Source organism: Nomascus leucogenys, chromosome 6 (genome assembly GCF_006542625.1).
Source record: "Nomascus leucogenys isolate Asia chromosome 6, Asia_NLE_v1, whole genome shotgun sequence".
Taxonomy (NCBI): Eukaryota; Metazoa; Chordata; class Mammalia; order Primates; family Hylobatidae; genus Nomascus; species Nomascus leucogenys.
This window is the reverse complement of record NC_044386.1, coordinates 88,154,392-88,166,679: the sequence shown is the minus strand read 5'-3', so window position 1 is coordinate 88,166,679 and position 12,288 is coordinate 88,154,392. Positions and strand designations below refer to the sequence as shown.

Sequence of the window (12,288 nt, the reverse complement as noted above, 5' to 3'; positions counted from 1 at the left end):
GACCCGGGACCCGACAAGCCCCTCCCCGCATTGCACCCTGACCCCTCTCCTCCTTCCAGGCCTTTCATCTGCCCTCCCGCTGGGCAGCCCGCGGTCCCCGGACCTCAAGCCGCCCGCCTCCTTCCGCAACCCCGTCGCGCAGCCCCGCGAAGCCCTTGGCCGGGCGAGGACCCCGACCCGACCCCTCCGGCCGCGCCCCTCCCCCTCGCAGAACGCACCTGCGGCCCCGCCCCCGGCCGAACGCTGAGGCGGCGGCTAGCTGGCACGGCCGGGCGGCTCGGCCCTCGAAGCACAGTCACCTTCCCTTCCCCCGCCATTCCGCCCACCCCCCTCACTCAGCCACACAGCAGCCGCCGCGCTCCTCAGCCGCCCCGAAATCTAAAGGGGTCCGTCTCCGGTACCACAACCAAATGGCCGAGCCTCCCTGGCCGGCTGCGCAGCCCGCCCATTGGTCCCTTCCCCCCCCCGCCGCCGCTGCCATTGGCTGTTGCCCGGAGACCCTCGGCAGCGATTGGCTCGGGCCGCTGCCGCTCGTCCGCGGGGCCGCATATCCCGCCTCCACGGCGATCAGGTTAGTGTGCGCCGCGGGTGCTGGGGGCTCGAGAACCGAGCGGAGCTGGTTGAGCCTTCAAAGTCCTAAAACGCGCGGCCGTGGGTTCGGGGTTTATTGATTGAATTCCGCCGGCGCGGGAGCCTCTGCAGAGAGAGAGCGCGAGAGATGGAGATGGGCAGACGGATTCATTTAGAGCTGCGGAACAGGACGCCCTCTGATGTGAGCATTTGCCAAAAATATCTCTGTCGGTCCATTCTCCTACTTTGTGTGTGTGTGTGTGTGCGCGCTGGGGGGAGGCACTTTTTTTGGGGGGGCGCCCGGGAGGTGCGGGTTTGGGGGTCGGACTGCAAGCGAATTGGCAAGGCTGGGGGGTTGCAATGCCATCCGAGCATGTTCCGGCTGCCGCCGCCGCTGCCCTTGGTGTGTGACTACCTGTGCGTGTGCTCCCGCGTGTGCGAGTGTGGGTGCGAGAGTGTGCGTGCGAGTGTGCACCCATCGGGGGCCGGCGGGCGCACGCGTTTGGGTCGGAGAGAATGAGGCGAAATCACCCTCGGAGATCGCTGCTCCCGTGACTCCGTCTGGGGGGAAGATTAACGAGGGAGGAGGAGAAGAGGGGCTGCCTCCTGGATTTAACAACAAAAAAGGGGGTTTTACATTTTATAAATGTATCCCCCCTTCCGCCCCCCTCCCGCGCCTCCCCCCTCCCTTTCTCTCGCTCGCTCGCTCGCACACACAATAAGTTTGGGGCTTCGCGAGTCCAGTTTAGTTTCTGATAAATGTGGGCCGAGGCCCCCGGGGAGAGCGCGTGGGGAGGGGGCTGCAGCGGAGTTGGGAATGGCTGGAGTTTAAAGTGCGTCTTCATTTCTTTGCAGTGATGAGGCGAGAGACGGGGGAGCCATATTTGTAACTTTGTAGTGTTCGTGAACGCGCCCTTTCTCTCCCTCCCTCCCTTTCTCTGCCTCCCTTCCTCTCCTCCTCTTTCTCCCTCACTCTTTCCACCCCACCTTCGGGCCAGATGCTGATGTTTCTTCCTTTCCTTCCGAAGGGAGGATAAATTAGAAGGAGGGGGAGGGATTTTCGAACGTGCTAAGGCACAGATAATCCCCGCGCCTCCCTGCCTCCAGCGATCGCTGGTGCAAGTTGCCCAAAGGCTACGTCCCGGTGCCCCCTCGCCCCAGCTTCTTCCGGCTTCCCCAAGATGCCAGCCTTTGGGCCCTGGTGCCCCCCAGCTCAAACCCCCGGCGCGTCTTTCTCAGGGCTGGGCTCGTCGGCAGCCATTCGGCGCCTGCTTAATAAATGGGCACGGGAAACTTTGTCAGGACGCGAGCTGCCCTGAGCTAGCGCCCGTGGTGGGTACTGGCTGGGTCCACGTTTATGCGGGCATGGCAAACACGCAGCTCTAGGATGGGAGTTTGCCCGCTAGCCGCCGTTATTGATTGGGCAGCGGCGGGAGCACGGCCGGAGGAAACTTACACGGGTGGGAATCGCGAGGCTCGAGCGAAAGCCTACCCCTGAGGAGGGGGAAGGTGAGGGTGGGTGACTAGAACGCTGGTTTTTATTTTTGCCTCCCTCTCGCTTTCAAACCTGTTTTCGGCGAGTTGGCGGCTCTGGGGCGGAGACCCCGGCCAACTCCCCTCTTGGCCCCTCGGGGGGACCGGGGACGCGCTGGCGGGAGGACGCCCCCAGTCTCGGTGGCCCGAGCTCCACGGAGTTGGGAGTTTGGGCAGCACCGTGCGCTGGCCTGTCGCCCCTCTAGCCCGTTAAACCCGAATCCCGGCGAAGGCAGGCCTCGCTTCCTCTTTTCCCCAGTTCCTCCCCCAAACCTGAGTGAGACTTTTGAAAACAAGATCCTTTTTGTCTACCCCCTCCCCGCCTTAACGCAGCTGTGGACTGGAGACGTGCGAGTGCCTTATGGCGCGCAGGGCGGGGAGAGGGCGGCCGCGGGAGAGGAGGGGGCGCCGCCGGTGGAGGCCGGAGTTTCCGCGCACTATTTGCCGGCGGCTTACCTCTCTCCGGCCGCTTTCGTCCCGGCCGGGACACGGCGCCTAGCGTTTGGGGGCTGGGTGTGGTGATGGGGGAGGGGGCCGGGGCCGCCGTCTTCCCGCGTACTTTCCGGAAGCCCCCTGCGCTGAGGGGGAAGGGCGCCAAGCGCGGAGCCGGGGTCGCCGCGGGTGGGTGCGGGGGTGCGGCTGGCCTGGCGAACCCGACCAACGCTGCCGGCCCCCCGGGAGCGAGCAGGAAAGCGGGTCGAACCGGCTCTTTAAACTTCCCCGAGTGTGTGTGTGTGTGTGTGTGTTGGGGAGGGGAGCGCACCGCGCCGTACTGGGAGCGATTTCTCACGCTTCGCCCCCTCGCCTCCCAGCCTCGCGGCCCACACGCCTGCCCCCTGCCTGGAGGCGGGGTGGGGCGCGGGTGGCGGAGGAGGGGGCACTTTCTGCACATTTGCGGGGGAGGGGGAGAAAGCTAGCGAAAGAGGGACAAAAGGGGTGGGGGAGGAGGAACTGTATTTTTTTAAACGTTCTTAAGACAAATGGCTCCCGGAGCGCGTCCCCTGCGCCCCTCCCCGCCGCGCTGTCCCCGGGCCCCCCACACACCCACCTTCGGCACCTCTCCCAACTGGGCTCCGGGAACTGGTGGCCATGCCGCGACGCCGAAATAGGACGAGCAGCCATGTTTCCCGGGGCTCGCGCCGCACGCCCCGCCCCTCCTCCCCGGCGCGGGGCGCGGGGCTCGGAATGCGGGCTCCGGGCTCCATGTGGCGCGGGGCGCGGGCAGGCGGGCGGCGGGGGTGCAGTACGCGCGGGGCCGGCCTTGCGGCTTTCTAGGCTGGTTTCGAGTTCCAGGTGTTTTATTTATTTTTATTTATTTATTTTTTTAACGGCTAAGCCCACCCGGGGCTGATCCTGAAGGGCGCCGAGGCGTTACTGGGGGGCGGGAGCCACCGCCAGGGCCCTGCGCGCCAGTGGCACGACTGCCGGGCGCCGGGCTGCCATTTTGTCACCGTGGCTGTTGTCGCTGTGGGGGGCGGGGGGAGCGGAGTCTTGCGCCATCACCCCGACGGCCTCCCGCGCGGAGGAGGCAGGGGGAGCCGGCTTTGGGGACCCCCAGTTGTGCTATGAGCCCCGATGGGGGTTTCCGCCCCGCGCCAACGGCCTGAGGCTGTGCTGGAGCGTCACGGCGGCCGCGGCGCCGGGAGGACGACGATCCTCTGTGCAAGTGCCCCCCCACGCGCTCCCTGCCTCCCCCGCCCTCCTCTTCGGGGTTTCGCCGCTCCTCCTGCAGGCGCTCAGACGTAGTTAAATGTGGCCTTAAGGACTAACCGATTGCTCTGGTGTTTGCTCTTTCGGCGGAAGTGATAGAGTAAGGGGAACATTAAACATGAGGTTCTTTTGGCGGGGGTGAGGGGTGTCGCGCAGGCGACACTAGTGGTCCTGACTGAAGCCAAGGACAGCAGCCTGTTCCCCGGGAGGGAAGAGTTGTCGATCCGTTGGGGAAACGCCCTCCCGGGCTGGGCTCTCCGGGAAGGTAGGTCGAGCTCCGTGTTTCAGGTGGATGTTGCAGTGCCCAGCAGGCTAGGGGAACCCTCCTCCGCGGTCTTAACCTGCTCCTTCCCCCTTTTATTTTTGCCTGGGGGAAGGCAGCTACAATAGTAATGAGATCCTAAAGCGAAAGAGAGGGATGAAGGTTTGCTTTTGAAAAAAGTAAACCGCCTTTCTCTGGATGTTGACTTAGGAGCCAGGCAATTCGTCGCGTCGGGTCCTCCGATGCTGGCGTCTCTGAGAATTTAAAAAAGCCGATATAGGTGCTGGTTAAGCACCTCACGAGCTGAACTCTGGTATCTGTGCAGAGACTAACTTTCATGGCAGCGTCCAGCAGAGGCTGCCTTGGAAGCCAGCTTTTACTTTGACCTTTGGAATACATCGCATGATGTTTTCCAGGCTGACTTACTGCCTAATTGGGTTCAAGTATCATGATATTAACTACAGTTTATGCAAGCCAACCAGGAACTCGCAGGCAGAGAATTGAGCCTGAGTTCCCCTGTGGTCATAGTCAGTTGAGTTCTGCTGCTGATAGTAGTTTCGAGTCTGGGGGGCTCCATGATGAAGATGGGCTTAGGAATTACACAGACCTGGGTTTGAATTCCCCCTGCCACAAGGAGGTAGGATACATTTACCTGCCCTTGTGATCTTGGGTTGGTGAGCTTAACCTATCTTTTTGAAGCTTGGTTTCTTCACCTGTAAAATGGAATAATACCATTTAATCAGTAAATGATGACAAAACTGGTTTGATATGGCCCTCAGTATATACTGTCTGTGTGACAGTGTTAGTCGCGGAGACATATCAGGGTGCTTCCAGGCATTACTTTGAGCTCCTCCATGGTTTAGGATAATAACAATATTAGCTAATGCTTACATAGCAACCACGCTGTGTCTGGCACATTTCTTAAGTGGATTACATGTACCAACTAATTTAGTCCCCACAACAGCACTATGAGGTAGGTATTATTATTATCATCATTGTGCATATGGAAATTGAGGCATACAGGGGTTATCATGTGACCAGTGAGTGGCAGAACCAGGATTCAAACTCAGCCAGTCTGCATACTCAACCTCTACACTGTACTGCCTCCTTTGAAACACCCTTTTTTCTTAAGATACTATAAGGAAGAGCTTTTTTTTCTCCAGCTTTGGAGTGGTGCCACCTTAGAAAGAAATAGAAAATGAGTTTTCTGTTATTGAAAACATAATAGAAAATGAGTTTTCTATTATTGAAGATGCTGAAATGAAGAGTGGATAGCATCCTGGTTCAAGATATTAGAGGGCCAGGAGGTTCAGGACCAGGGGCTCTGGATTATCATTTTATGAGGCCATGCACTGAGTTTGCTTTAGCACATCACAGTGGGTTAGGTTGAAGTGGATCTGGCCTTTAAGGTGCTGGGGGACACATTTTGAGTAAGGAGAAGACAAGCAGGAGCTGCTCAGGCAGTCTGCATCTTCAGCCAAAAAAACTCAACATAATTGGCATGTCTTTAGTATCTGGGACATAGTATACTCATAGCACCTCATGGATCATCTCACTTAATCATCCCAGCAACTCTTTAAGGGTAGGCCAAGCAGTGCAATGCCATCCCTGTTGTGAGGATGAATCATCTGATTTTTGGAGAGGTTGAGCAACTGGTGTGGCACAGCCGGGTTCTCGCACTGCCAAACTACAGGCCCCTTTGGTGGACAGAGATTCCGAGGAGTGGATAGTCCATTGGGTCCATGGCCCATTACCAGAATCACGCGAGAGGCATGTAAAATGCAGATTCCTGGGCTCCACCCCAATTACAGGAGTACCACAGCGATCACCAAACTATAACTGAGCTCCCAATTTTTGTACAGTCATAAGCTAAGAATTATTTGCACATATAAACGTTGCAGTCAATTTGATGGTATGGAACACTCTTTGAATCCCAATGACATGAAATGTTATTCCCCTAAAAAATAAGAAATCCACTTGTCTTGTTAGCAGATCTCATTACAAAAAAAAATTGTACTCAATATATTCTGAACTTTATCAACAAAAGAATTGTGGAAATGTGTTAGATTTTTCTCGTTATAAAAGTCATTATGTAGTGTTCTTAATTTTGGCTCTTGATAAAGTTTACTATCTGCACCCTTTGCAGAAGAGGTTTGCTGAAAAGGTGGTTCAGTAGATTGGAGGGTGGGCCCCTGGGATCTGGTTTTTGCTTTGTTTAAGCAAATGGCAAGCCATATATTTGGGTGATACTCTCGGGGTCTTTTTAAGTCCTTTTATGTGTTCTGTGCCCTTTAAGTAATTGGCACCTAGTGGAAATCAGCCTCAACCCAGGAACCTCCATAGGAAGAGAAATTATCCTTGTAACTGGTTTAGTATGAAGCACTTCTCGTCTAGAGTACTGTATAGCCAACCGAAATTCTTCGTTGTGTACTCAGAGCATGTCAAAGCCTTCTGTGTGTCTTGTAGTTGAATGGTCACTCTTAGGTTCTAGATGTCATCTCAGAGATAGAAAGAACTTGGGGTTGGAACAGTTAGAGCTTTGAGGCTTGAACCAAAGGTGTGCCAGCTGTGCACCCAGTGGCTGACATCAGCCTTTCAGAGCCCAGATCTTTGAAAATGACAGATAATCCTGGAATTTCTAGTTTTTGGCCTGCTGCTTTTCTACCACGCATGTTTCCTGGGGAATGAACCAGCAGCACAGTGGCGTTGAGTTTCAGAAGTTTTTCCCTCTAGCGTCTTGTGCCTGAGCTAATGCACGGAAGGAATGGTTATAAAATTGGCCAGGTCAAGGGAAGGAGGAGATAAATTCAAGAGGACAAATCCTAGTCCCCGTAACAGCAGCCTGTGTTGTGACAGCAAACCACAGCCCCAGTTCCCTCTCTCGTGCTGCTGCTGCACCACCAGCCTCTCAAGGTGGCTTACTCTAGAATTACACAGTTGGCCATCTTTCTTTTTTTTTTTCTTTCTCTGTAGCAGTATGAGATTTGTTTCCTTTTTTATTTATTTATTTTATAATTTTTGTAGAGATGGGGTTTTGCCGTGTTGCCCAGGCTGGTCTCAAACTCCTGGACTCGAGTGATCTGCCCACCTTGGGTTCCCAAAGCGCTGGGATTACAGGTGTGAGCCAGCGTGACTGGCCCCCTTCTTCAATACCATTGGAAAGACATCTGCTTGAGCTTTCAGAGCTGGCCATCCCAGAGCTTGGGTCCAAATTAATTACATCACATTGCAATAAAAAACTTCCTGGAAATTGTGTAGGATACTCTTCAGACATCTCATGCCTTCTCTATTTTGTTGCAGTCACTTAGGAAAGGAGCAGGGAGCTTGTTGGTGATTGGGCCCTGGCCCAGTGAACGTGGCCCAATTGTCTGTCCTGAATTCTAACTTAGTTTAAGAGGAGGCTCATAGCTCTGGTGTCTAGAGAGGCATTCCTTTAGAAATGTTTGCCACCAGCATCTCTCTTCTTTGTTTTGGCAGTCCATCCCTTGCTCTAACTAGTTCTCTGGTCTCCTAGGAACTACCCTCTCCCAGTCCCCCAGCACCACTGCCTTCAAGCAGAGAAACATGGACCTGACTCTGAATCTTCTATTGCTTTGAAATAGAATTATACAACAAATGATAAATACCCAACAATGATGTTTTCATTAAAGAGATGGAGTCTGGCAGGGACAGAGATTTGTGAAGGCATCTGTTATTCAGAACTTCTCATGTAATAAAATTTGTGGAAACTAGATGAGCAAAGCACCATGGCCCTGAGCCACCTTCTCAGACATGGAAGCAGCCTCCTTGTCTAGAACTAGTTGTCCTGATGATGTACAGACTCTAAAAAAGATAAAAGTCCCTTTATTCTACCACACCAAGCCCTGTCCTGGGCCTGCTGGGCCACACCCTGCAACCCAGTGCTTTCTCTCAGATTTATTTTGTTTTAGCTCCACAGCTGTCCCCTGAATTCATTCAGCTACTGTTTCCTTTACCAAAACTTGCTCCAGGCAGCAGATCTAAAAGACCAGCTTACTTACTACTCCACTATTATTTACTCTAGTGTGGATTAAAGTCGGCGCTGTTTTTCCCAGAGGTATTTACATTTGGAGATTCTGGTTTGGTGAGGAAATTACCAGAGAACTATTAAAGACTTGGATGCTCTCCTCAGCTTTGCTATTAACTAAGTTGGACAAGTTGTTTAGCTTCTTTGAGCCTCTGTTTTCTCCATTCTGAAATTCTAAAATGGGAGTGTTGAATTAGATCAGTGGCTTTCGAACTTTCTGCTCCTAATAGTAAGAAATACATTTTATACCACTACCCAGTATGTACCCGGTATGTTCCTGTGTTTTGTGAAAAACCGACACCATGCTCCTCCCTTACTACATGTAAAATACTTTTATTCATTAAAAAGAAAACTGACTGGCTTGGACCTACAAATTAGTTTCATTATTTGTTAATGTTTGAAAGCCATTAAAAGATGAATATTAAGGTTTCTTTATACTCAATACTTGTAGTTTGGTTTGGGGGAATGAGAGGATGCCCTTGGTAACTTTGTGAGGCCTCTCCACTGAGAGTCAATCATGACTTCTGTTTTAAACCAGTCCATCCCATCTTCTCCAGCTGCTCTCCTTATGTCTTGCTCCTCTCCCCTCCAACCTTCTCAGCATAAGGACTCAATCCTAGGCTCCTACCCCAGACGGGTGCCTTCCAACATTCCTGGTGCCAGTGGCCCCCCATCAGGCATGTTCCCCCAGCCCCTTCTCCACACTCTTGTCACCCAGGGCCCCATCCTTCAGTGCATTGCACACTTTGCATGCTGGGTCAGGGAAGATTGTGGAGAGAGGACAGTGCACCCGGTTTCCCCCCATAAACTGCGTGGGGGTATGTCCTCCCTCCCCTACTTCCAACTGTGGCACTTGGGCACGCCCCTCTCAGCGCACCTTCCCTTTTTGTCTCTGCAAAATGAGGTTGTAATAGTGCCTGCCACACTGTCTGGCACACAGTAAGCTCTCAAGAAATGTGAGCTGTTGTTGCCATTAGAACACCATAGCTAGAATACCGTAACTGGCATTCACTAAAAAAAAAAACAAAATAAAACTTAGGGCCGGGTGCAGTGGCTCACACCTGTACTTCCAGCACTTTGGGAGGCCAAGATGGGCAGATCACCTGAGGCCGGGAGTTCAAGAACAGTCTGGCCTTGTCTCTACTAAAAATACAAAAAAAACAAAACAAAACAAAACAAATCAGCTGGGTGTGGTGGCGGGTGCCTGTAATTCCAGCTACTCTGGAAGCTGAGGTAGGAGAATCGCTTGAACCTGGGAGACGGAGGTTGCAGTGTGAGCCGATATCGTGCCACTGCACTCCAGCCTGGGCAACAAGAGCGAAACTTGGTCTCAAAAAAACCCAACTTACGTTATTCACAGACACATTACATACGAAAGTGACATTTCTTTCAATGGGAAAAGAGGTTTAGAAGCTAGAGATTCAAACTTACCAGAAGTTACTTTTTCCCGCTAGGAATTCACAACAGTCCTGACATTGGACTCTAGGTAGTTTCTACTGAGGGTAAGTGACTCGTCCCTTTTCTGGGCAACTCTTTTTCTTACTGCCCTCAGCAACTATTTCAGGCCTCCCCACCCCTTCCCTCCCAGCCAGGACGTCCTCTTCACAGAAAATGGAAACCTCCTGGTTTCTTAAGCAGTTGTGAGGCTGAACCTGCCTTAATCCCTCCCAGTTCAGTGGTCTTCTTGTCTTGTCCACCCCTCCCTCAGTTCTCTTGTTCCTCCTGGGCACCTAGCCACTCCTGTCCTTTGGATTCTTCTCCAGCTAGGGATGCTTCTCCCATCTTAAAGCAAAGACTCTCATTGATCCTGTGTTGTGCTGTAGTTACTGCCCATCCCCCTCTTCTCCCTACTCCCTAAACTTTCTGAATTGTCTGACTATCTTCTCCATCCTGTCACCTCTCTTACTCCACCCCATGAAGTCTGGTTTGCTTCCTGAACAGTGCTGAGAATCCCAACAGCCTTCATTTCTTATCTTGCCTGATGTCTCGGTGGCGGGATTCAGCATTCTTTTTTTTTTTTTCAGACAGAGTCTCGCTCTGTGGCCCAGGTTGGAGTGCGCAGTGGCGTGATCTCAGCTCACTGCAACCTCCACCTCCTGGGTTCAAGCGATTCTCGTGCCTCAGCCTCCCGAGTAGCTGGGATTACAGGTGCCCACCACCACGCCCAGATAATTTTTTTATTTTTAGTAGAGAAGGGGTTTCACCATGTTGGCTAGGCTGGTCTCGAACTTCTGACCTCAAGTGATCCGCCTGCCTTGGCCTCTCAAAGTGCTGGGATTACAGGCCTGAGCCACTGCGCCCTGCTGGGATTCAGCATTCTTGACTTTACGATAGATGTTCCCCCCTTGGCTCTCCCTTTCTCTGGTATATCTTCTACGGCTCTAGTCACTCCTCTATTTCTGGTGTCCTGTTGCTCTCCTGTTTAGCCATGAAGTACTGACTTATTCAAACTTGGGCGCTGGGCATTCTTATCCTGTATTCCCTCCAATTGGAAATTTGTCCTCCCTCACTGACAGCTGCAGGTACTGCGTGCTGCTCTCTGAGGTTTCAAGTTTACCGCTTGAGTAAGCTCGAGACCCACCTGATGTCTCCACCTGGGTGCTCCAAAAGTGCCCTACTCTTAAGTCCAAAGGGAACCCGTGTCCTCTGTCCATTGCCCCCCACTGCCCACACACACACACTCACGATCCTCTTTCCATCCATCATCATCACAAGTCTTGTCTGTTTAAAACATGCTCTGTTGCTTGCCACTGATCTCCCTGTATCATAGTCTAGTCTTCTTGAAGCCATGCTGTGACCTTCGACTAGAATGATTTTATCAAAACACACATGTAACCATGTCACCCCATACTTAAAATTCACCATTGTTCCTAGGATAAAGTCCCAAATCTTTAATAAGACCAACAAGGTGCTGCATGGTCTGGCCACTTCCCATCATCTGTTCCCTTGCCCCACTCTCTCTGGGCCTCCCTGGCTGCCTCTCATTCCTGCAAACCTGCACCACACTGAGATTGCCACTGTATCCAGTTAGCATCTAGTCATCTTTACTGTCTCCAGCCTCCTCCCTCAGGTTTAGATCTAGTTCTTTTGCCAGAAAACTCTTACAGAACTTTTCCCTCGGAGTGCTTCAGTTTGTAACTACATATTCCAGATTATGAGTGTTTAATTAGCATCTCTGTCGCCTTGCCTAGTGGGTGCACTACACGATTTGAGGGACTTGCTTTTGCTCATCATTGTGGTCTTCAGAGCTCTACACTGTGCCTGGCACATGGTAAGCATTCTAGAAGTACTGATGGAGTGAAGGATCTGCGGTACTTACACTTTCTTGTCACTTTCATCACCTACCGGTTGGTACATCAAGCACAAAGACACTGAAAGGAAGCACACACCTTCACATCCGCACCCCCACCCCCACTGGTGTGAGTTTCTGATGGAGTTGCCTCTGGGTGGGTGATGCATAAGTCTCAGGTTGCTGGTCATCACGTTTTTCTCATTATCACATCCCTTATCAGTAAACAATTTGAACCTGAGCCCCCCAATATGTCTACCTTGCAGTTATGGATTATTCACATTCACTACCTATAAATATGTGCATTATAAAATGTAACGCCAAAAATATAAATTAAAAAGGATACGTTTAAAAATCTAAAAAGTCCTGAAATTCTTGCATCCCAGTGGATTGTCTTGGGCAGTCCACATAAAAGACTACTGTTCTAATTAATTGCTTGTTTTATTTTAAATTCAGTTACTAAAGTTCACTCTGTAAAAGAAATGCTCATACCTTCCCAGACACTGCTTGTTAAGATCTCTCCAGCCCCAGTGTGTGATGAGTAGGGGTGGGGGACATTCACAGTCCCCCTTTAATATAATAAGCTAGCTTGCCCGAGATCCTTCGTTAATCGAGGCTCCACTGCTGTGTGTCAGCTTGGTGCTCTTCATTTAGGCTGTGTGGACAGATCCACGCAAGTCCCCTCCAGTCACCCCTGGGTTCCCACAGAGGTAAACCTCCAGGTTCTCTCTGCCCGTGTCCTGAGAGGCCAAGAAGCAGCTACAATAAGGATTCCATCAGCCATAGATCAGGGTGGGTGGGAAGGTGGCTTTCTCCTAGTTATCTTGGAGTGGGGAACAAGTGAGAGGCAGGATTGTGGGCTGGAAGGGCAGAGACAGA

The 12,288-nt window shown here is 52.2% G+C and overlaps 1 protein-coding gene across 1 annotated transcript in view; it reads left to right on the top strand.

The window, feature by feature from the left end:
* Positions 1-567: 567 nt before the first annotated feature.
* Positions 568-12,288, top strand: part of ANP32A (acidic nuclear phosphoprotein 32 family member A) — a 41,956-nt gene continuing 30,235 nt past the window's right edge. Inside the window, exon 1 of the mRNA XM_003267149.3 lies at positions 568-772. Coding sequence (XP_003267197.1) covers positions 719-772 — 54 coding nt within the window. The 5' untranslated portion in view covers positions 568-718. The remainder of the gene's footprint in view (positions 773-12,288) is intronic.